Raw genomic sequence first — 26678 nt, 5'->3', positions numbered from 1 at the left:
CCGACGCTTTCTCTTTTGCTTTTCTTTTTGTTTCTCTTACATTTTTAAAGACAGCTATTTATTCAAAAACAATATGAACTTTTATTTATTGGACTTAAACCTGGAACATCAACAAAACAAAGAACAAACAAAACTACCTTTCCAACTTTATTTTATTAGAGGATGCTATCAATACAATTTTGTATTACGTTCACACTTGATACCAAACCTAAACCCAAGAAAGTGTGACCTGTGTTACAGCCTATCCCTCTATTTAAGATAATAACTAGAACAATTTACTTTTATTTTCTACTCATCTGCTTTCTGTGTATCAGCTGTTGTCCTCCCTCAGCCTCGAAGCATGTCATCATTTCCATCTTCGTGCTCATTCAGTCATCCTTGCTGCTCTTAGTCCCCCTTTTGTCCCTTGGGTGACTTATGTCATTAGGACAACCTTCTGTCCCCACTTGGCTGAAACTGAGCTGAGGCACTTGCCAGTTGCATTAGGTGTGGCACCTTTCATGGCTCAGTTTGGGCCTCTGTGATATCTGTGTGCCTTCTACTCCAAACTCCATTCTGCCAGAGGTGGCAGGGTGACTGGAAGCTTTAGTTTCAGTGGCAAAACCCAAGCGTGGCTATGCTGAGTGTCTAAGTAGCTTTCATTTAGGCCTGAAATAGGAGAGTCAGGCGCCTCTGTGTCCCCTGAGAAAGAGAGATTTCCCTCAGCTCTCTGGGCCCAGCACTCAACCATTTAAGTGAGCTGGTTAGTATAATTTCCCTAAATTGTGGTTTAGTTTCCCTATGAGTAGGACTGGAGTAGGACCAAGTAAGGAAAGTCCCTAGTGACCTTTCTTCCTCCTGAGGAGCAGGCCATTTACTTTCAGTTGTAGCTTCCCATCTGTCTGTCCCCACTACCCTATCCAAGGCCCTGGAGGAGCCACAGGATGAGGGAGGAGATTCATGGAAAAGCGCCTTCAGGTACTGGGTATGTCTGGAGTAACATTTAAAGTTTAAAAGACTCTTTAACAGTTTTCCTCTGATACTTACTACTGCCTATACTTGTTTGGTTTTAATACAGTAAGTTTTGCCTATCGTGGGGGTGAAGAAAATAGAAATATTCCCATTAACTTTGTATGGTGCTTGGTATGACACCCTGAACAGATGCACCCGTAATTGTTTACTTGATATTCTTTTTAATAAGTCAATTATATCATTGGAAATTGAAGAATATCAAAGTTAATTTGTTTAATCATTCTATGGGAACTCTTGCATGCTCGTTCACTAGAGGAACATTGGGTTTCTCCCTTAAAGGACAAGGCTTTGTTTTGTTTTTAATAAGACACACTCTTTATAATTAAAACAAAATCCCAGTGTTAAGGGATTTCTGTTTTAAATAATTGGATTTCTTTCCTTTGTTCCTCTAATCCCTCTATATGAGAAAAAAATCTAATGGTGTCTTAGGATAATAAATATTTTTAGATTAAAAAGTTCTCTTAACCACTGAAATTTAATACTTCTCAAAGTTTATGGATGATATAGAATGTAATGTAAGGTTGAGAATTTTAGATTTGGCAAAGGCAAAGATACAAAAACTGTGAAAAACAACAAACTGGAAACACTTTTAAAATACTGATGTATTTATCTTTGCAATAAATTATTCAGAAATATAAATAAACTCACTATTTACATAGTTTTATTTAAATTTGTCCTCAAAATACTAAATTTAGTACTATATATTTTCTTCTTTCAGATAAATGCTTTCCTGAAAATGGTATTTTAATATCTACAGATGGTTTAGTTTAACAATGGTTGGGGTAAAAATGACATAGGGAAAAGCAAAATGTTACAGCCCAGCTCGGTTACCTTTAGAGAAACTCAGAATAAACTCTATTCCCATTTCCTTCTCTTTCCCCTTTCCATACTCGAGAGCCCTTTTCTGAGACTCTTAAGTCATGTGTGGGCCTTGGAGAGGATAAATAGCAGGGTGGGTGGTAAAAGGGGAGAGTGCTTTGCTTGAGGCAAAGTTTTCCTCCATATGGGACCTTCCTCAAGTCCTCCCTTCAAACCGTTTAAATGACAGCATGAGCTCCTAGGACAGAGGTCATGTGGAAAGCGGCATTAGCGTGAAGGGGGGTTCTGTGGAGGGGTGTAAGGTGCAAAAAGCAGCATTAGCATGGGGGAAGGTGGGGTGGAGGGGTGTAAAGGGAATGAGATGTGAAGTGGTTAAAGGGCCATTTTTCTAGTTGGCCTCTGGGCTTTGATGAACCTTTTCCAGTGTACCTGTTTCTCCACTTAGCCCTGGGCTAATCTTGACTCTTAACTTTCCAGGTGTGTAGCTATGCTGATTTCTCCTGGGTTTGGAAGCTCTGAGAAGCTCTGGTTCTAGTTCAATCACAAGACTTTTAAAGAACCAGAAAAATAAAACAATTTTTAAAAAAGTAATGAAAAAAAGACTTTTAAAGAACCAGTGAAAACCTGGGAGTAAAAATATCGAAGACTTGAGAAATTTCATCTTTACCTTTCAAGTGGGCAGCATGAGAAATTCTTGTAAATGGTGCTTTCAAATCTTACACAAGGTTCTCAGTTACCTTCATTTGTACTCCCTAGACTGTATTGCATCCCTTGCTATCTTGACTAATTCCCACCTAAAATAATTCAGTGGCCTCCCAATATAATCTGGCATTCTAATTAATAAGCTAAGAAATTATTTGGTTTTTCTCTCATTGGCGTTAAATATTCTTCAGTGCCCACATTTGGAAATATTGGAACACAGAAATGAAAAAAGATACAATCAGTTTCTCTGCTTGCCATGTTTTCCTTGATATGGCAATACGACAACAGGTCACCCTTTGAAGAAAATTCAGAGATGCTAAAGTAGAAATTAAAACTGAAGATAAGTCAAGGCAGGATAGTATAGGAGTCTGCTACAGCTGCCATAGCAAAATACTACAGCCCGGGAGGCTTGAACAGAAATTTATCTTCTCACAGTTCTTGAGGCTGGAAGTCCAAGATCAAGGTGCCATTGGGATTGGTTTCTGAAGAGGGTTCTCTTCCTGGCTTTCAGGTGGCCACCTTCATACAGCATCCTCACGTGGCCTTTTCTCTTTGCCTGCATGGATAGAGATCTCTGGTGTCTTCCTTGTAAGAACACCAGTCCTATTGGATTAGGACCCTACGCTATGACCTCATTTAACCTAATTACCCTATTTAAGGCCCTGTCTCTAAATACAGTCACACTGGGGGTTAGGGCTTAAACATATTTTAGGGGAACACAAGTCAGTCCATAACAGGTGATTTGCTATAGTTTTCCTTTACCTAAATCTTTTCCAACCTTGAGAGTGGGTTTTGGCCAGGTGTGGTGGCTCACACCTGTAATCCCAGCACTTTGGGAGGCCAGGGAAGGTAGATTGCTTAAGCCCAGAAGTTCAAGATCAGCCTGGGAAACATGGCAAAACCACGACTCTGGTGGGGCAGGGGGAGTGGGGGAATTAGCTGGGCTTGGTGGCGTTCACCTGTAGTCCCACCTACTCAAGAGGCTGAGGCTGAGGCTGGAGGATCGCTACAGCCCAGGAGGCAGAGGTCACAGTGAGCAGAGATCGCACCACTTCACTTCAGCCCTGGGTTACAGAGTGAGAACTTGTCTCAAAGAAAAAAAAAAAAAGTGGGTTTTATTCTTCCCCTTAAATTCCTATTAATAGTGAGGTGAGGCTTCTTGTGTTTTTTTTTTTTTCAAGACAATGGTTAATGTGTGATTACTTAAAAATGATATATAACACTAAGAAATAAAGAATTGTTAAGTGAGAAGGAACATATTAAAATGGCTTGGAAAGATGGGTAATTTTTTACATTTTAAGTAGGTTTTCTCAACTCTAACTCTGTGGAACTTGGTCAATCTAATCAGTCTAAATATAGCACAAATAATAATAGTTATATGGACAGGAGAAATAGCAGTAGTAGCCCTCAAAGATAGTGAAATACATCTGAATATCACTAACAATGTCATGAATTTGCTTGTTCTAAAGTTTTCTGAAAGTATGAATTCATAACTGAGATTTTTTTTTTGCCTATGACTACTAATGTTTGAGGAGAGAGTAGTGTCAGAACCCCCCCCCCCATTTATTACATGTTTATTTCATATTTTGGTACGGAAATCAGTGTTCATTTTGTGTCTTCCTGATAAATCTTGCCAATAAGTAATTACCTTCCATACTGAAAAGTTCGTAGGATTACCAGGTTGCTGGGGGCAACCTTAAAAGGCCATGCAGAACATTGACTTAGGTGGCCATTACCCTGCTTTATTCAAGTCTGAGCATTTACTTTCCTACTACAATCGGAATACTGACCTACATTTAAAAGTGCAACACTGCCCTGTTATCTAAATCCACTGTGTTCCTGAGAGGAAATACCAGAAAAGAGGGCACCAATATTATTTTTCTGCTGTTCTTGATCATAAGTGATTACCTTTTTTTTTGGTTAGGCATTCTGCTTCTGAAAGATAACTGAGGTTGAAGTTAGTAGAACTAAGATTCTTATATAAAATCATAGGAAAGATAATTTTCAGGATTATTGAATCATATTGAAAAATGATATAATTGTGTTAAAAGATGATAAGGACTAAAATGAGTTAATTCAATTTGGAAATAGTTAAATTAGAATTTGCTTCTGTTTTTGATGAATACTGCTGTTTGAAAAATCTTCTGAGTATTTAAGCTTTTACTACTCTAGTCATTCTCCCTAAAGTAGACATAGAAGCGTGTTCTTATCTTGATTTGGTAAGGCTCTGAAAATGCAAAGCAACAGATGTTGTACCCAGCATAATTATATGTATCCTGGAAACACATCTTTATTGAGTGGGATTTGTTCTTGGGGAAACAAAAATTTGGCAAACAAAGGACATTAACTTGCTGATCTCAGCAGTAATTACTTGGGTTAGATTATAATAATCTTGTGTAGGTGGTAACTGCATGCATATATTACAAAATCTAATTCTAAAATACGTACATTAAAAGGAAAATGAACTTGCACAAACTTTAGCTCATGTATCCCCTTGAAGAGCAGAAAAGATCTCAATTTCATTATTTGAAAGTTGTTTGAACAGCTTTTTGGAAGAGGTTTCCAGGATTCCAAATCCTAATATGTGTATTGATACTGAGGCTTTGGACTAATCTTTGGGGGTTACTGCCTTTTTTATGCCCACTGAAAATAGAGCATTTCAAACAAATGAACTGATCTCTGATCTTTAAGCATGCCAGTAACTCTTTGGAACAAATCCATAGTTATTTTTACCAATGACTGTATTAAAACAGTACTTTCTGTATTATCTCTTCCATTCCAAGGCCATTTTAAAACACCCTCTTTCTCTTCTCCCAATAGGTAAAGTACGACAGAGCTGCTTAGGACTGGGTTATGGAGAATTATCTGGAGGTCAATTTGAGAACCACTGTGCAAACCATTTCTTAAATAAGTAGCTACAAAGTTGTCCTTACAAAAATTTCTGAAGTTGGTGGTGTTGCGTTTTGGAGTCTGAAGCTTAAATAAGAGTTTGTCAGTGGTCATGGTCTAAATAGCTGGTTACTACCAAGGTCATCTAATTTTTTTTAACACAAAAAAATGTTCTGAGCACAAATGAAACCTTCAGGACAAGACATTTATGTTTTGAGAATGTTCTTAAATGATTCCTGTCGTGTATCTTATTTTACATATCTTAATGATCAGCATGTATTTTTTGTTGTTGATGATGATTTTATAAATGTGCTATCACCTAGTTTCTAATTCCTAACAGCTCCTTCATCAGTAGAATATTGCTGTAGCACAGTTTTGCCATCTGTTAAGAAAAGATGGTGACTAATAAGAGTGGCACATTTCAGGGCTGGTGTGCTATCGCAACATCTAGTGTTTTAGTACTGAGGACAGTGATGTATGCAGTGTTCCTTACAGCCATGGGGTGTGGGAATGTTTTCCTCTTCGGCAAAGTCTGTGTATTTCTATAGCTGAACTCTCAGGATCCAGAGGAAAACCACAAGATGATGAAACCAGATGATTGTGATCAAATTTCTATTCCCCACTACATGATTATTAGTTTTCGTCAAAAGAAATGCTCATCCTATCCTGGGTTGGAATTGGTAAAGAATTTTGCATTGTGACTAGGACACCTAAAAGTTTTTAGGATGAGTACAAATGGAATTTGATAGATTTCCCCAAAATGTTTGGGAAAAGATTTATTCCTCCCTAGGAACAGCAAGAGTAGCAGCATCACATGAGGCAACTCCTGGTAATTTTTTCTTCTTGCTCTTATTTCAATGATATCTTTTCATTATTTTCTGTATCTCTCAATTTCTATGTTTCTTCTCTTAATGTATCCTGTAAATTTCTTAGTAGAACCTTTTTACTAATGAGGGTTTCCTAGTTTGCTTTAGGAGGCACTCAGGATGCCCCGTTTTGTAAGGCAGTAAATTGAAAATAAGAACTTGGTGAAGGTCCACATGACGGTAAGTTTCCATTCTCCATTGTACCAAACTGCTACAGGGAAAGAACCATATTTAATCAACCTCAAATCCTCAATATTTAGGTCTGAAAACACTTGGCATAGAAGAGACACTCAAATTTTGCAGCTAAATAGATTATTGATAGAAAATATGTTTCTTGCCTCTACAAGCAATATGAAACCAATACGATCTCTAAATATCTTCAGACTACTAGGGGCAAATACTGTATTATAAGAATAATTCTTCAAAAAGGAAAATCCAGCTACTCTCATATCACCTCTCTATGTTGAAAGCTAAGGAAGATAAACTGGCTTCCAGCCAATGAGAGTCCATGTGGACCTAGTGCTGGCTGGAGATCCCTAATCCAAAGGCAAGAGCCAGATACTGGTTGTCTGCTGAAAATCAGAAGATGACCTCTCTGGTAGTAAGGCCGGTGACTCATCCCTGCATCTTTTATCCTCTTCTGATTTGTATAAGGATCTCTCCTTTTTCCCCACTACCCACTCTCAAGAATTGCTTTCCTTTTTAACACGATCATACCAAAATGTATCTAACAGTACCTTGATTTCCTTTCTGAGGAATTTAGGGAGCATATTTACTTTGTCAGACTCATTAGAGATTTGGCTTCTTGGTCGGGTTCTTAAATGGACAACTTGTTTGGGTGATTTGGCAGAGAATAGGAGAAGCCAGTCCCCTCTGATAGAGCAAACCTGGGGAGCTGTGGTTGACCCACCTGCTAACTGTCCTGTACAATTAGGCGTGTGGCATCAGTGGGTGACGACCAGAGCCACCATCTCAATGGCGGCTGTTCTTTCCTTCCTGTGCCTTCTCAGATCTCTTTTTTGTTCTTGTTACTCCACTATATTGGTTTTTCTTGAGTTTTTTTCAAGCGAATATCGTTATTCACTTCTACTGCAGTTCCTCTATTGTTTGCTTTTTCTCTTAGTCTTCATTGTTTTCCATTTTGAACATTCAGAGATCCATCAAAAAAAGTAAAATAACAGGAAGGGAGAGGTAAACACCAGTGAAATGAAGTATTATAATAGTATATTACTATACTCTTTAAAGTAATTGAAGGGTGGTTTTTTGGGGTCAGAATATCTGTTAGAATTTGGAATTTGCCACTCTTGAGACTGGGGCAAGCTATTTAAACTCTTAAGTTTATCTGTCCTTCCTCACAATCTGTAAAATGGGATCATAATAATGGCACCCAGTTTATGGTGTAGTGAGCATTCACTGACACAATGAATCTAAACTTATTTGCACTACATAGAACAGAATTTTTGTCTATTAAACAATATAGCGTTTTAGGCATGAAAGAAACTTTAGATTAAATTAAATATCATTTTTCTTACCACAGGGTAAGTTTCTGTTTTGTTTGCCCCTGTTTCTCTAACTCCTAGAATAGTTTCCAGCACATAGAGATTCAACAAATATTCGTTGAATGAATGAATGCATCTATTCTAATCCTCTTGTTTTAGGAATGACCCATCAGGCTCAAAAGTGAAAGCATTTCCCTCAAGATTGGTGACAGAGTTGGGGACTAAATCTAAGGCTTTCTCTTCCTACACCAGTGTCCTTTCTGGGAACACGATGCCATTTTCTCAATATTTGTTTATTTATATGGTAAATTGGTAGGAAGCTGTGTGGTACTATAAGAGGATAAACTTTAATAATGAGGTATACTTGCTATCAAATTCTAACATTCTCATTTAAAACATGGCATACCATTTATCTTCTACATTTTCATATGTAAAGTGAGGTGATTTCTACCTTATAGAACTATTGTGAGGATTAACTGAACTAATCTTTGTAGAGCACCTGGTCCCATTTTTTTTTTTTTGCTCACCCCACCCCCCCAACTTTCTAGCTAGATAACTTATACATTCACTCTGTTTTTCATTCCTTCTTGAATATCCTGTGGTCAGACTTGACCCCTGTCACTCTACAGCTCACTCGTCAAGGTCAGTCCTCATCTGACTTGACCTATTAAGAGTCTGACAAGTAGTCACACTATGCTCCTTGATACAGCTTTCTTCACCTACCTTCTTGGATGTCATTCTTTTGGTTCTCCTCCTACCCCATTGGGCTGCTTTTTCCCAGTCTCCATTCTTGGGTATTCTCATTTTCCCATGTCTGTCCTCTGACTTCTTATCGTCTCTGTTTCTGTTTTCTCTGGTTGGACCTTCTCTAGTTTCTGGCTTCAAATACTATCTAAATGCTCATGTCTTTCAAATTTATATCTCTAGTCTAGACCTCTACTCTGAATTCCAGTTTTATAAATCTTCTACTTAAATATTAGAGGTCTAATAAACTTCTCAAACTTATGGTCTACAACAAACGCCACATTTTCTCCTGCAACCTCTAAATATGTACCTCCTATAGATTTTCCCATTTCAGTAAGTGGGAACTTCATTATTCTGATTGTCCAAACCAAAAACACTTGGAGACCTGCTACATTCCACCCTTTGTCTTTCATTCTACATCCAACCCATCAACAAATCCTGTTGCCTCTTCCTTGGAAATATATCCACGTTTGAGCAGCATCATTGTCACCACTTGGTGCTATACACTCTCATTTCTCACCTGGAGTATTGTATTTCTCATCTGGAGTAGTGTCTGTCCAACGATGTCCCCCATCAGTCTGTTCTCCATGTAGCAATTTCGTTTTTGTTTGTTTTAAGATTGGGTCTTACTTTTGCCTTGGCTGGAATGCACTGGTGATCATAGCTTGCTGTAGCCTTTAATTCCTGGGCTCAAGTGATCCTCCTGCCTTAGCTTCTCCAGTAGCTAGGACTACAGGCACACAACCACACTTGACTAATTTTTTTTTTTTAAACTTTTACTAGAGATGGGGTCTCCCTTTGCTGCCCAGTCTAGTCTTGAACTCCTGGCCTGAAGTAATCCTTCTGCGCCAGCCTCCCAAAGTGTTGGGATTATAGGCATGAGCCACCATGTCTGTCCCAGATGTTAATTTTAAAGTGTACATTAGAGCACATCGTTCTTCTGCATGTTCAGCGTAAAATCCAATGTCCTTAATGTAGTCTGTATTACCCTACATGGGCTACTTGTGCCTGACCCCTCTACTCTTATGTCTTATCCCTCTCCTGCTTTCTCACTAGCACCAGCCACATCTTACCGTTCCTTGAACACACCAAGTATGCATTTGCCACAGGACCTTGATGCTTACTGTTCCCTTTGCCCAGAAACCCTTGGAACCAGCTATGTGTTAAAATTCAGATATTTACTGATTTTAGAGAGCTAAAATGGGGTATATATAATATATTACATAACACTCACAGCTGGTTTGTGGTAGCATTTCATAATTAAATAGTATTTCTGAATGAAACATTAAGAATGCCCATGCTAAGAGGGATGAGTAAAGACTCAAATCTCATTGTCAGTTCAGCTGCAGAATGAGGTCAGCTCAAGATTTGCTGCCAAATGACTTAAGAAAAAAATGTTTTTGGAGCTTTGGGGATTTCAGAATTGCAGATGAGAGATTCTAGACCCGTACCTACACAGCATGCTCCCTTATTTTGTTCCAATCTTTGTTCAACGATTATTTATTGGGTAGTCAAGGAAGATCTCTGTCTAAAAGCCTTCTCTGTGTGGAACAAGACTGGCATGTGGAAAGTTTCCAATTAACGATATTGAAAGAGTGAAGCTCAAATCATTTTTCACTCAAATACATACTATTTAGAAGACAGTGGCCAGTTTAAGAATAATCATTATTGGAAACAAAGTACTATTTGATTAGGGATAGTTAACACAAACACTTATTAGTATTAGGGATATGTGAAATACTTAATGGATGAGTCATGTGCTGACATAAAACCCATTATCCATTTTAGTTCCTGGTAGCCTAACTGGTTGAACTCTGTTTTATTGATCTATTATTGATTTGGCCTGTAACTTCAAGTTACATTTTAATGTAATTTCATCCTTTTCTGATCACCTTGTGTCTTCAAGCATTTTTAAGCAGTTGATAGATAGTTGAAAGATATTATCACTATTTCAATCTAAAAGATATTATCACTATTTCAATCTACTTAAAATTTTTACAACATTCATTTTAAGTATCACTTATGGAACTAATCGAAAATACAAGATGGTGAAAAACTTGTGAGGATCACCTGAAATTTTAGCATTCACTTTCCTTACATAGAGGAACTTAGTCTCTCTAAAGAATTATGAGTAATAAAGTATCATAATGATATTTGTCTTAGTTTTGGTTAAGTGTACTCCACAGGAGAAAGTTAGGCATGAGTAGGAATTATTGTAGTCCCACATTCTCAAACAGTTCTCCAGTAAGAAAGATTTTATGTGTTTCCAGAAATCATTTTCCTCCTCTTTAGAGCTTTGGGACCATAATTGTATTTAAATTGCTAATCTGTTTTAAGGAATCATAATAAATTGTTTAACATTTATATTCAATCAACTTTGTAATTTGTATAAATTTTTCAGGGTGACATTTGAACAATTTTTAAGAAAATGGGAAATACAGAAGTATTCTTAGTTTTAATACATTTTAAAAAGATGACATGTGATCTACTGACTGAAATCCTTCAATCATTTTTGTTTTTCTCCCCAAGATTAGATAGAATGGATGTGATTTTATTTTTAATTTGCATTATGGAGAGTCCTTTTGGGGGGTTTTATGAAAAAGACTTCATTTATTTTGTTAGTGGTACTTCAGTTGCATAAGAAAATGTTCTTTTAAATATAGTGGTCATTTGTGTGCAGCCTTAAAGTTAGCAAACATGCCTTTGAGTAGTCACTATTTTTGAAGGTCTTTATATCTGATTGCAATGGCTTATATTCAATAGTCCTCCTACTAAATGAAATAAAAATGGATGCCTCTTCTGCCACAGAGGCACAGGTGGACATCTTGGTAGCAAGCCCCATGCGGTGTGACACATGGCACAGCCCAACATGGGGGCAAAGAGCATGCGGCTTGAGCTAGGAGTCATTTTATGGCTACTTTAGTGTAGATTTGTGTTTTTCTGTGGAACAGCCATTATTGAAGACATTTATATAGTATGATGTTTGTTTTTCATTAAATGCTTATTATGATTTCTTAAAAATAGTTAAGACTTGATTAGCAGAACCTATTTAGAAGCCAGAGTTCCCCTGCTCCACCCCTCGCTATCTATATAAATGATATTTTTGACTCTGTCCTTTATAATGTTGGCACCCTGTGCATATTAGATGTAATCAGGGCTGAAAGGAAACTTGAATCCATCTGGAAGCAATAAACTTTTCTAAAAGACTGCACAGTGTTATTTAATCCTGTGACTTCTTACTGTGAGTGAAATTAAGGTTTGATGCAGTTGTGTCACATCATATTGATATCAAATTTATCTTTCTAAAAAAAAACTGACAGTATTACAGCACAGAGGAGAAGATGGCTTGCTGTAATCCTATAAGCTATTTTTACATTGATTACATGCTACATAATGTACCTAAGTATATAAAATACTTGATCTAGAATGTTTAAGTTTTCTCCAAAATTTTCTCATCAGGTAATACTTTCTCAACTTCACCTTTAATTTTGGCTTCTTATCATAGTACTAACTATGCGGTAGTAATTGTGTTATGATGAAAGGCATGGAGAAGAAGTTATTATTTTAAAACTATTATAAAGTGGAGACACACTTGTATAATTACCATCTATGTAGAATGCCAAGGTATAAACATTTAGCTTATTTTAGTATCAGACTCTTTGAATCAATTTAAGGCTTTTTCAATAAAATTGGCTTCCTCTAATTTCTACTCCAAAATGGTTAAAATTTTGTTTTACTTCAAATACGTTGGTAGGGTATCATATTTCATGTGACTAAGAGCCTAAACGATATCAGCTGACTGGCATAATTTGTGAAGTATATGTGTGTTTATTAAAATTTAAAGTTTTTATTAAGACTTACAATTTTATTAAGACTTAATTTTTTTCCTTACATTTTGAGTAAGTCCAACTGAAAATAACTTAGAGACTTAGGAAATTTGACTACGTTTTATAAGTAATTTCCTTGTAATTTTTCTTTCTTGTGGAAACAATTCTTATTGATTTACTTAACTCTTTTTTCAATGGCAAAAATGAAAACCAAATATATTTGTCAACTATATTCTTTTAATTGTGGAAATGAAAGGTTCATATCCCCCATTTGCCTAGCATATTAAAAATAAACATGACCTTTGTCTTGAATGTTGTTAACTTGGATTTTAAAAATCAAACCAATTATAAGCTATATTAAAATTGCTTATCACCTTCCCTTTGTCTCCAGTAAGTCTGGGCCTAAAAATACTCATCATATGCATAAATAAAGTTTTACAAATACTTTTTAGAACATCTTGAATTATATGTGTGTTTGAAACTTACTTTTGGATGTTCGGTCAACAAGGCTTCTGACAGTTTCTTTTTATCTTCCCTCTATTCCCTGCCACTGTGCACCCCAAAGTGATCCCTGAACACAGTGGTCCCATTGCTGGCATCAGGAAGGTAGACTGAAGAGTTCAGGTATCCTAGAGGCTGTTAGGTGAATCTCTTCTACCTCTTTCCTGGTCCTAGGACCACTGGACACTTCAAGTAAAAATAACAATTACTTTAATCTCTCAGGTAAAGGTTCTTCTCCCTTCCAGCAACACAGATCTGCCTGTGCCGAGTTCAAATACTCTGAACTTTCAACAGTTGTTCTGAATACTTTTTTGTCATCTTATGATCAAATATTGAGAGCATTGAGGGGACAACTGAATGGGCATGGTATAAAAGTCAGACTTTTAGTGTTTCTAAGTAGCAGAACCCTTTGGACAATTTAGAGGGCTGTGCGATATCCTCACCGTGACTGCTGGGAAGTAATGGGATCTGACCTGCAGAGGTACTACATTGGCTGACAATAATGACAAAAGTGAGAGCAAAGTACATATGACTATCCTTGAGGTCCTCAGGAAAAAAAGAGTATTAGTGAGTTGAACTGTATGTAAGGGTCTTTACCAATAAGGAAGCCCATGCCCAGACATAATCCTTACACCCTGGCAATAGAAACCATCATTGTGGTTTACATCTCATCCTGTTCCTACAGTCCAGCAAGTTCAGGCCACAAAAGGTTTAAGCACTTTTTCCTTTGTTCTCATAGCAACAGTTGCCCATGGAGGTTCAGTTACACTAATATTAACATTTTAATATACACAAAGAAGTGCCTCGAATGTAGTAGGTATTCAAACTTGTTAAATGAAAGAAGTAAACTTTCAGACTTACCTTGAACTACTACAGTTTTATTCTTTCTCTAACCTCTCCCACTACCACCATCTTAAAACCACCATTTAATTAGTATTTTATAACAAGTTATTAAAGGCTTTCAAAGACCTTTGAACCTTCACCCTCTGGTAAGTTAATAACTTCTGATATGCGATTAAATGTCAACTGAGTAGTAGTGGGCCTTAAGAGTTCAGAGGGACTGAGAAATGAAGGTTATTGTTTAGGAGAGTGGCTCAGTGTGCTTCGACAGTTGGTTAATATTTGAAAAGACTAGAGTCAAGAAGGCCTTCCATGTGCTAGGAAATGAAGGAGCAAAGGTCCAGAGGTGGAAATGTATACAGTGTGATTAAGGGATTTGCTGATTGATAGTAAATACAGTCAATAAAAAACTTTTATTGGAAGCCTAGCCTGTGTTTGAAGCATTAAGCTAGGTGCTGGGATACAGAGATTAGAGATGAAGATAATGATGAAGATATTGTTGAAGTGAATTGCTGAGAAGCTGGAGAAAGGGCCAATTACCATAATCTGAGGCTCAGGAGGAATTGGTGCAAAGATCATCTGGTATGATATATATGAACTGTATATACAAACTGATATGTGTAGCTGAACTGATAATGCCAAAAAAAAAAAGACTAGGTTTTTGATTAAGATGAATCCATTAAGGTCATATTTTCTGTTGGTGCCATTCTTGGAGACCTCCCCCAACCCTATACATTTATAAATGTTTTTCCTGAGGGACTGAGATGGAAGTGGACATATAAAAGGAAAGCTCTGGGCAAATACATAAGTAGGTAGTAAAATCAAGGAACAAATGATCTCAACAAAATTGCCCTTCTTGAAATGAATGAAAATGATGAAAGCCAATCACATTGCATGATGAACTTGGGGTATAGAATATGAAATATTTAAAATTGCTCTATATCATGATGTTTCAGATGTGATAGGAACTTGTTGCATAGATGGTGTAAAAACAATCTAGTAATAAAATCTTAGGTATTTAATACAAGGTGAAGAAAGATGCAATGCATAAATCATGCCATTTTAGACTTAATTTTCATAAGGCTATGCCTGTCTTTATAAGACTATATACCAGGAGTTCTCAAGCTTTTTGGTCTTGGGACCCTTTTATACTCTTAAATCGTTGAAAACCACAAAGACCATTTATTTAAGTTATAACCATTGATATTTGTTGTATTAGAAATTAAATAGACATTAAAAATATTTACTATTTAAAAATAACCGAAAAGATGAGCATGGTGGCCCACACCTGTAATCTCAACACTATGCGAGGCTGAGGCGGGTGGATCACTTGAGGTCAGGAGTTCGAGACCAGCCAACATGGTGAAACCCTGTCTCTACTAAAAAACAAAAATTAGCCAGGTGTGGTGGTGGGCGCCTGTAATCCCAGCTACTCAGGAGGCTGAGGCACGAGAATCACTTGAACCCAGGGAGATGGAGGTTGCAGTGAGCCGAGATTGTGCCACTGGACTCCAGCCTGGGCAACAGAGTGAGACTCTGTCTCAAAAAAATAAAATAAAATAAAATAAAAATAACAGTAAGTAAGTTCATTGCATATTAACATAAATAACATATTTGTATTAAAATAACTATTTTCCAAAACAATCAAAAAAGCAGTACCACTCTTCTATTTTAAATTTTTTCAAATCTCCCTTTTCTAAAAAAAAAATATTGTGTAAGTTTAAGGGGTACAAGTGCAATTTTGTTGCACGGATATATTGCTTAGTGGTGAAGTCTGAGAATTTAGTGTATCTTCACCCAAATAACATACGTTGTACCCATTAAATAATTTTTCAACACCCACCCCCCTCTCACTCTCTTGAGTCTCCTTTGTCTATCATTCCACACTCTGTTCCTATGTACACATTATTTAGTACCCACTTAAAGTGAGAACATGTGGTATTTGACTTTCTGAGTTTTTTCAACTCTGGCTTAATAGAAGACAGCTGAAATCTCAGAATGCTTCTTTATCCAGTCTGTTGTGAATATGTTGCTTTGATTGAAGTATCTAAGGAAAATACAGTTTTACACAGATGTGCAGCTGAAAAGGAAACATCTTTTAATATGTTCAGATAATTGTGGATATTCTCCTTTGATACTATAGCAAAACTTATCAAGTGCTAATTTCTTAAAGGCTGGTTATAATTTGAAATCTGAAAACATATCTATTTAATTGTAGTCTGCTATTTGAAAATTTATTGGTCTGTCTTGTACTTTGAATGGATATTTTGCCCATGTATGATTTTATAACATCCTGTATTGGCCTTTTGGAAAATTTGGTTTACTATTATACAGTTTCTAAATGTTGATAAGTTTTATTATAGTATATTTTAAAAAGTCTAATGTCACTGCCAGTCTCATCAGAAAATTCTTTGAGATTAGAAAGCTGTTAAGATCATCATCACACTTACAAGTTTTACAAAATTCTAATTTTACTCAAAACTTTATATTTTATCATTGACAAAGCTCTCAGTTGCTTTGCTTAGTGACTGACTCACTTTGTTCATTTTCCAGAAAATGTTTACCAAATGCTGCTGCCTCAATACCAGAGTCTGTATTGTCAGTTGATCTTTCAAGTAAAAAGTGGTGTTCTATGAAAAACAGCTAGTTCAGCTGCAACTTAAATGATATAAGTGTGGAGCAAACCACCACTTCCATTTGTAGCAGAAATGCTGTATGTGTACTTTCCATTGTTATTACCCATAACATTTTTAAAAATATACTCAAGGGTGGAGATTTTTTAAAAAATAAGTGTTATTGCTTCATCAAGAACAGTTAAATGAAACTGGATTTTTTAAACTGAATTTGAGTTAATGAAGAATGCAGCAATTATTAGTAAAATTTGGTGCTCCACCTTGATTCATACTGACACTCCAGGAGTTTTACCCACTATTTCTTTTGTACCTTTAGTGCAAATGTTAATATGATAGGAAAGGTAAATGACATCTTTAGTATTATTATAAAAATCGTTTTTACCCTGTATACTCTTTGAGACTACACATTGAGAATTGCTGATGAAGGTGTTTTAATTTATCATAAGCACTGAAAAGATTTACTTAATTCACCAATTTCTCCTGAATATTTGTTATATAAAACAAGACTATATGTATACACCTACCCTTTTATTAATGGTAGAGATCTAGGAAAATTAATTTCTAAGAACTAGCCAGGATATTTGGAATGTGAATAAATCATATATCCAGAAAAAAGCTTTAGAAGATTGTCTATGATTGAAAGTCAAACAGCTCTTATTATACTGTTCTTTTTCAAAGAATTTACCAATTTTATGTGGTATTTATGATTAAACATACACCATGTAATTTAACATTTTTAATGTCACTTTTACATCATAGGTATTAAAGATTAGCATTTTTATTGTCTGTATTTTAAAGCTCAAAGAATAACATTTAGGCTGGGTGCGGTGGCTCACGCCTGTAATCCCAGCACTTTGGGAGGCCGAGGCAGGCGGATCACGAGGTCAGGAGATTGAGACCATCCTGGCTAACACAGTGAAACACCGTCTCTACTAAAAATACAGAAATTAGCCGGGCATGGTAGCAGGCGCCTGTGGTCCCAGCTGAAGCAAGAGAATGGTGTGAACCTGGGAGACGGAGCTTGCAGTGAGCCAAGATCTCACCACTGCACTTCAGCCTGGGCGACAGAGTGAGACTCTGTCTTAAAAAAAAAAAAAAAAAAAAATTTAGTATTTTGACTGTTTCATTAATTCATCTTAGACTTCACATGAAAATATCTGTATATCCTCAAATGCTTACATTCTTAAGAAGTATCTCGGCCATTTACACATGATAGAAACGACTAAATGGAAAAAAATTGCAGTTGGAAATTCAATATTTTTTATTTGATCCGATAAAAATGTGACATTTGCGAATTGGACTGGAATTCTCTGTCTTTCTCTCTGAAAATAAGTTCAAAAACTTCCTTCTAATTCTTTTACTAGATAAGAAGCCTACTTTGTTGTAACTCTTGATATATGTATGTATTTAGGAACTTAAGCTTTTCTGCTAATAAATGGTATGTCATAATTCTTGAGGATAGTAGTATATTGTGATGGGTTTTCAGTAAACTACAGGAGCAGCCCTATTTGTTTAAACCCTAGTTTAACCTGATTATTAACAATTAAATTGTGTTTTCTTCTAACAATTAAAGTGTATTTAAATTTATTGGTCCCTTGCTTCACAGATTTATCTCAGTATGTGGTGTATTCAAACAGAATTTTGTATTTTTAATTAGGGGATTAGATAACCAATTCTGAAGAGCCAAAAAAATTGTTAGACATCACATTGCTTAACCATCTAATATACCATAAGTGTGTGTATACACTATGTTGTGGGAGCCATCTATCAGGCAGGCCTGTTTTTCAGGCAGTATTTTAAAAAGTGGACATGTGCAGAAACTGTGAGCACAATTAGCGCCAAGCAGATAAATCCAGCTCTAATCCTGTTTACGGTCTACATCAGACAGATGTGCCAAGATTGATTTAGACAAGCCCGAGGCTTACAGTAATATTTTTAAAAGTGCCATTCACTGTTCTATTTTTGTTAAACCTTTGCTAAATATTCTTAAGTCTTGTTGGTTTTGCTCTTCTTATTAACCACCGTAACCTACTTTAAGCAGGTCCCGCTTTGCTCTCATGGTGACAAGGTAAACTGCCAGGAGAGGTTATCTTTATTCCATGTAATTAAGTTGACTTTCCCCCCCAAGAAAATACAACAATAGGAAGTGGGTGCTGAATTAAATAAATAGCATGATACCCAGTAGATGTATACTTAAGTCCCTTGCAAGAACAGATGGTCCCCAGTATCTCTGTAAGTAATGTGAGAGGACAGTTAATGTTGTGAAACAACTAGCTATAACCAGTATGATACTAATGAACCAGTAGATTTCAAATAATAAACCACATGCCGCCAAGCAAAATTATATATCATTCATAAGGATTTAATTATCATAACTTGCAAAAAAGTGTCAATAGATGATTTCTATATTTTTATCTACTGATATATCAATTTATGAATAGAGTTTCACTTCATATTTTTTACCAATAAAGGTATGTTTTGACATTAAGGTAGAATTAAAGTTATATTTAAAATACATGCCCCAAAGTATGTGGTGATTTTTTTTTAACTCCTCTTTTACTATACTGTCTGCATGTATTGGGCTGTATATGGAAATGTAGCTTTTACATACAATTAGGAAAACAATTGCTTTTATTTCTAGCAGAAACTTGTACTATAACAGAAGTGGCTAGCATGGGAATCAGAGTAGTTATCTTGTAGATGACAACTGAAGCAGACATAAAAGATGTAATATTTTTTCAGCACTCAAAAATTTATAAGTAAAATTTTATAAACAAAAAGCAGTATTTTTCTGATTCATATGGAAAATAAAATGAGTCTGAGTCATTCTTAAGGTGATACCGCAAAAGTGTATAGATAAGAAGTCCATTTTTAAATATACCCGAGACAACAGTTTTTTCTCTCAGTATGGTTTGTTTTCCCTTTTTTCTCTTTAATCATGTTTCCCATAAGTATTTGTATATTCTAAGAATGTCCAAAAAATAAATGTTTTGCAGTGGGGGTTGAGGAGAAAGAAAGACCTTTTTAGATTTCAGCTGATCTTATCAGATGATCTCTAGAACCTTGAACCTTCAACCTTCCCTGAAGTTAGCTGGAGGGCTTTTCACCTGGAAACCTGAGAAACCTCAGAAGCCTTCTGCTTTAGCTCTCTCTCAAGTCTAGGAAGCCAGTGGCCTGCGGCCCCACAGAGCCAGCTGGTCCACTCCTCATATAAGAACTTCGGTAACAATACAAAGACATAGCAAAGCACCATCTAATCTGATAACTCATTAAACAATATTTAGATGGCTCAAGACTTTAAATAAAAACATTTTAAGCTTGTTTATAGAATACTAACAAGTTTTATTCCCAAAGACTATATTCAGAGTGAGAAAACAATTTTCCTTAAAACTAATATTATACACACGTTCATATATGTTAGGAACTAGTTATATGCAAAATCAAGTGACTCTTGTGATTAGAACTGGTCACATTTATTCATGTAGCATAAATGGTTAATATTGCCAAAATGAGTAATAGATCAGATTTTCTATGTGAGATATTGACACCTGAGAGATTTACAGTGTTTCACTGTTGTGAAAAATGGAGTGCTGAAGAACATTTGTCTATTATTATACATTTGTAAAAGAATTCACAAATTACTAATTTCAAATAAGAACTAAATATTTCTTCTAAGCCTATAGTTTTTCTTTTTAATTTCCTCTAAGCCTATAGTTTTTCTTTTTAATTTCTTCTTGTAACATTGGCAAAAAGACCATTCATGTGAAAACCTCAGATTTTGATCTGTACACAAATGCAGGAGTAGAGATTGGAAGCTTGAGCTGGAAAAGCAGGAAATACTGCTCAGATCCTTACAAGGATTTTCAGAATTTTCACTGTTGGGTCCTCCTGGTTGCTGCAGTCTAACCTCGCATCTCCTTGAAGGCAGCCCCAGTTTCTGATGAAATACTCTTCAGTTAATTTATACATATGCTGTCTTGCTGTTTTCCTAAGGACTGCAGGCAGAACTGTGGTTCACCTACTGTTTTAAATTTGGCTAGATTTAAAAACAGATGATCTCACTTATATGTGGAATCCAAAAAAGTCAAACTTATAGAAGCAGAGAGTACAATTGCGGTTGTCAAGAGCTGGGGGAGGGGAAGCAAGGGGTTGATGGTTAAAGGTATAAAATTTCAGTTAGACAGAATGAGTAAGTTCTGGATCTATTGTATAGCATTGTGACTATGGCTAATAATGTATACTTGAAAATTGCTAATACCTGAAAATCACTAAGAGACTACGTCTTAAATGTTCTTACAACACACCAAAAAAAGGTGTGAGGTAATGAATATGTTACTTAGCTTGATTTTAATCATTTCACATTGTAAACGTGTATGGTACTGATCTTGTACTTCATTTCATTTTCCATATGAATCAGAAAAATACTGCTTTTTCTTTATAATATCTTATACAGCATAGATACAATTTTTAGTGGTCAATTATATTGTAATATATACATAAATATATATGATTTTCATTGGTCAATTATACTGTAATAAAACAGCAAAAAATAAAGTTGTAATTAAAAAATAATTTGGAAGAAAAAATTAGCAAGTGGTTGGAGATTGAGGAAGATGGGACCAATAAGTCCTCCAAGGAGAGTCATACATTAGTTTTTTTTAAAAGTCCATTATTAATCTTATAATATTTAATATGTATAATTTCTTGACACTTATTAATCCAATTAAGTATGAGAACACTGTGGATAAATCTAAAAACCTTAAAGTTGAGTAAAATAAACCAGATACAAAGAAGCACATACTTTATGGTTACATTTATATGAAGTTCTAGAAAAGGCAAAACTTAGCTATAGTAAAAATCAAAATCATGGTCCTGAGGGAATAACTAGAGAGTGGTATGAGGGAGCTTTCTATAATAGTGGGAAAATTCTATATCTTTATTGGGATAGTGGTTATGTGAGTGCATATACTTAAAAAAACTCATGGAATTATGCCCTTACAAATCTGTAATTTTTGTTGGTAATTTATACCTTAATAAAAAACAAAACAGATGAGAGGGTTAGTGATTGTTTCCTTGAAGAAGGTCTTTACATGGGTCTGTTGTTAACGAGCTGTAGTAAAAATCATCCAAAATGCTTGGATTCAAATCTTAGATCTGTTCCTACCAGATGTATGACCACAGACAAGTTACTTACATTCCGTCTTCAGTTTCTTCTCTTTTAGGAAAAAGCATCTAGTTTTTGTTGTAGAGATTAAATTAGATAATACAAATGAAGTACAGAGAACAGTGTTTGGTGTGTAACACGTGTTCATTATTAGCTACCCTTATTTTTTAGGGAATGGAAATTTTTAAATTTAAACTAATCAAACTATTTTAGGATAAGCAAGTGAAACAATCTTTTTTTCAATCGATCACAGAAATATTTTCACTGAAGACAAATTAGACATTTATATAAGCAAACTACAGTGTCATTACCATTCAAATTTTCATATGCATATTCATACTTACATGCATATGAAAGCATTACACATATGTATTCTATAAATATATACAAAACAGTAATGGAAATGTGCTGTACTATTTTGAACATCTTTCTAGTCAGCCCTGCATTTTACTTACTTTTGAGACAGGGTCTCACTGTGTTGCCCAGGCTTGAGTGCAGTAGTGTGATCTCAGCTCACTGGAGGCTGGACGTCCTGGGCTAAAGGAATCCTCCTACCTCAGCCTCCTGAGTAGCTGGGACCACAGGAAAGCACCACCATGCCCAGCTTATTTGGTTTATTTTGTTTGTTTGTTTATTTTTTATTTTTTTGTAGAGATGAGGTCTCACTATGTTTCCCAGGCTGGTCTCAAACTCCTGGGCTCAAGTGATCCTCCTGCCTCAGCCTCCCAAAACACTGCGATCACAGGCATTAGCCACTACACTGACCTCTACATTTTAATAGCTGAGTAGCCTTCTGTTATATGAATATACTTTTTTTTTTAACAGAACCAATACTCCATTATTGTACATTTAGGTTGTTTCCAAGTTTCACTCAAATAATGCTTGGGTAAGTAAGTATTTTTATTTATTATTATTATTTTTTTGAGATGGAGTTTCACTCTGTTGCCCAGGCTGAAGTGCAATGGTGTGATCTTGGCTCACTGCAACCTCCGCCTCCTGGGTTCAAGCGATTCTCCTGCCTCCACCTCCTGAGTAGCTGGGATTACAGGTGCACACCATCATGCCTGGCTCATTTTTGTATTTTTAGTAGAGATGGGATTTCAGCATGTTGGTCAGGCTGGTCTCAAACTCCTGACCCTGTGATCCGCCCACCTCAGCCTCCCAAAGTGCTGGGATTACAGGCCGTGAGCCACCACATCTGGCCTGGATAAGTATTCTTTTAGCTAAATTGTGCATATTTATTCCCTTAGAGTAAATTCCTGGAAGTAAATTGCTGGATCAAAACCAGGTATATTTTAAAGAATTTTCCTTTTCCACATTAAAAATAATTATAATTCTGATTACAAGAAAGGAAAATTATGGAGCTTCATAAGAAAAGATTAGTCTCATATTTCATACCTCATATTGCATATTTAATAGGTAACCAGTGTTAAATTTGTTGTGTGTTTTCCACTGGGATTTCTTTTTATCTCCTTTAATAAGAACAGGATCAGATCCCTCAGATTACTTTGTAACTTGCTTTTATTCTACTTTTTCATACCTCTTAGCATGAATGTCTTTCCAGACCAGAATACAGAGATTTCACTTACTCATTTATGAGCTGCAGAAGATGACTATGATTTATTCAACCATTCTCCTATTGAAGAGCATGAATATTGCTTCAGATATTTTTGTTATTATAAATATTAGTGCAATTAACATTTTAAAGTCTTTTGATACATATTCCCAACTTGTTCTCCAGCAATTACCATTTTTGCATTCCCACCAGCACTGGGGCTATTTCCCTTTAGTTGCACCATCATTTAGCATTATTTTTGATCTTGTGCCAATCTAAAAGGCAAAAAGTGGTATCTTGTTGTTTTAATTTGCATTTCTTTGATTACTAATTAGATTGAACTTTTTCATGTGTTCATTGGTCAATCTGCATTTCTTCTTTTGTGAAATGCCTGCTTGGGTCTTTTATGCACTTTACCATTAAAGTGTTTTTCTTGATTAAATAGATTATGTAACTGTCATATGTTGCAAATATTTCTGTCCATTTGGCCTTTGCTTATGACTTTTTATGAGTCTTTAGGACTTTAGAGGTCTTTATTAGGTATTCAATAATTTTAATGTTAAATATATTGATCTCTGTCTTCCTTTGTGTCTTAGGGCTTTTCTATTTAAGGTTACGTAAATTTCTAATCTACAAATATTGGTGTATATTATGAAATAGGGCCCTATTTTTCTTTACAAAAGATTAGTCAGTTCTAAATCATCCTTTGCTATGTCTAGCGGCGCTTAGATGCCACCGTTATCACATCAGTGAATTTTTAAATGTGTAATTGTTTCCTGATCTATTCATTTCTCTATTCCTAGATACTTCTATTGTAATAGCTTTACCAAATATACCTGATAGGGTGTGTACTCCCCCTCATTACTTCATTTATTTATTTATTTATTTATTTATTTAGAGACAGAGTTTCACTCAATCACCCAGGCTGGAGTGCAGTGGCATGAACTTGGCTCACTGCAACCTCCGCCTCCTGGGTTCAAGGGATTCTCCTGCCTCAACCTCTTGAGTAGCTGGGATTACAGGTGTGTGCCACTACACCTGGCTAATTTTTTTTTTTTTTTTTTTAAGTAGAGACAGGGTTTCGCCATGGTGGCCAGGCTGGTCTCGAACTTCTGATCTCAGGTGATCTGCCCTTCTCGGCTTCCCAAAGTGCTAGGATTACAGGTGTGAGCCACTGCCCCTGGCCCCCTCATTGCTTTTAAAACATTTTCTTACTGTAATATATTTATTCCAAGAGAATTTTCAAATATTTTATGAGATTCCTTGTCCATTCCTTACATCAAAAAATACCACAGAGATTTTGATTGAAGTTCTATTATAAGTAGTTACTTGGGGTGGGGGGAGGGGGGAGGGATAGCATTGGGAGATATACCTAATGCTAGATGACGAGTTAGTGGGTGCAGCACACCAGCATGGCACATGTATACATATGTAACTAACCTGCACAATGTGCACATGTACCCTAAAACTTAAAGTATAATAATAAAAGAAAATAAAGAGAATACTGGCATGGAAAATATGTAATCTTGGAACTTGTTGTATCTCCACTTATTCAATCCTTTGTCTCTCAGTAGATTTTGAATGGCTCTTTATCCCACACGAGTCTAGAATCATTTTGCTAAGTTTATTCCTAGATATAATATGCTAATTGATATGGGAATTTTTTTTTATCTCCATTATACCTTCTTCTTGGGTGTAGACATATTTGTAGCCAGCTTCCTCACTCCATATTTTTTATTAGGCCTAATGGCATTAAGTTTATTATTTTGGATTTTACAAAAAAAATTATGATAACATCTTTAAATAGTTAGTTTCAACTCCTCCTTTCCCCTTAAATCCATCAATTACTGTCTTTTATTTCACTTTCCTTATATATTGACTAGAATGCCTAGAATAATTGAATGCTATGAGTAATAATAGGTATTCTTGCCCCGTTTTTGGAAATCCTTCTGGATTTCAGTAAGTGTGATGTTGGCTTTTGGTTTAGTATCTTTAAATTTGCAATTTACAAGATATTTTACATTGGAATAGTCATTGAGTTGTTAAGTAAAGCACAAACATGTTAAATTCAGACTGAAGTACAGGACTTCAATGAAAAGTGAAAAGAGTTTATTTCATTACTTTCATTTTTTCTTTCCCTCAGTGGCTGTTTGTCCCCCTCCACCCGGCTCCATCCCCCAGCTTCCTTCCTTTGTGCTCTTATTGTTCTAGGTTTGACTACATAAAAAGAGACTCTAAATTTATATGTGATACAAGAGAATAACTAATATTATAAAATTAGTCTAGAAGAAGTTATTTGCAACCTATATAATAAGGGACTAATTTCAAGATTATTTCAAGTACTTTAAAGATTGGTAAGAAAAAAATAGACAACCATTTAGAATAAGGCAAAGCATGTGTAGAGGCAACTCTTAAAAAAAAAAAAAGTGAGCTGGGTGTGATGATGCACACCTGTGGTCCCAGTTACCAGGGAGGCTGAGGCAGGAGGATCACTTGAGCCCAGGAGTTCAGGGCTGTAGTGCACCACAGTCACACCTGTGAATAACTACTCCACTCTAGACTGGGCAAACATAAGAAGACTCTGTGTCTTAAAGAAAAAGAAATGAAAAGATATTCAGTTGTATTAATTGTTTGACTAGCTGATTTTTGGAAAATACCCACAAATATAACCAAGCCTACAAGTTTTTTTAAGGTGGGTAAGAGATACATCTTATCTATATGCATTCACCTATGTGAAGCGGACACCCAGTAACACCCCCGTGTGGAAGACAAGCTTCCTTAAACTTCACAGGACAGTATTTCCCATGTAGTCCATCATAGGGTGAGGATTTTTCAGGACCTTTGGTAAGCCTGCTTGCTTTCATTCTTGAGGGTAGAGGAAGGGTGCAAGACTTCCCTGGTCTCTCCCAAGCATTTTGGGGACCCTGGCCATAAGCCTACTTGCTCAACAGGTGCAAATGACTGGTAATATGCTGACCAGATGCAAGTGTACCACCAATGATTTGCTGTGACTGAGTTTGGTTTCCTTTGCATATACTATCCAGCTTTTTGTTTCTAATATATTCTTCTTAAGGGAACCAGGACTTCTTGGGGAATCCAGATGAGCTTGAATCACTGTTTTTATAAGAGAAGGGCTGTTTTCAAAAACATCTATAGTTCGTAACAAAGGAGTTAGATTGAAGGGACTCTCACTGTTCAGTCTGTGACAAGCATGAGTGTTAAAATGGAGACAAGAATTTTAGTTAATTGGAATGTTGAATTTGTAAAAGGCTATAACTTCATAATATGATCAAGGGGAACAAGCAATCTAAAATGTGTTAAAGTAGCATTTTCAAAGTGCGGTCCAGGGACTCTCAGGGTTGGTGAGGTCACAACTGTTTTTATAATATTGCTAAGAATGTATTTCACTCTCCTTCTCTCCAAGGATAAGGTGGAGTTTTCCAGAAGCTATGGGATATGTGGCGATAGCCTTGCCCTAATGGAGTGTGTGCTTTGTGCTTTGCATTTTTGTCCTTTAAAAATGCTTGGTTTTAATTTTGAATACAATAATTATAGATAGATATAACCTACATAAACCAAAGTTATTTGCAGCCCTCAGTCTTTAACGGTGCACAGTGGGGCCTGAGAC

General features: G+C 35.9%; 1 protein-coding gene across 5 annotated transcripts in view; it reads left to right on the top strand.

Moving 5' to 3' along the window:
- Window positions 1-26678, top strand: part of CERKL (ceramide kinase like) — a 119308-nt gene that overhangs the window by 23358 nt on the left and 69272 nt on the right. The window contains exon 1 of one of the 5 annotated variants that reach the window (XM_024354970.3): window positions 858-964. The exons of the other annotated variants lie outside the window; for them this stretch is intronic. Coding sequence (XP_024210738.1) covers window positions 940-964 — 25 coding nt within the window. The 5' untranslated portion in view covers window positions 858-939. Of the gene's footprint in view, window positions 1-857; window positions 965-26678 lie in introns of those variants that run through there. 5 annotated transcript variants of the gene reach the window in all.

Source organism: Pan troglodytes, chromosome 13 (genome assembly GCF_028858775.2).
Source record: "Pan troglodytes isolate AG18354 chromosome 13, NHGRI_mPanTro3-v2.0_pri, whole genome shotgun sequence".
NCBI lineage: Eukaryota > Metazoa > Chordata > Mammalia > Primates > Hominidae > Pan > Pan troglodytes.
This window is presented reverse-complemented; position numbering and strand designations above follow the sequence as displayed.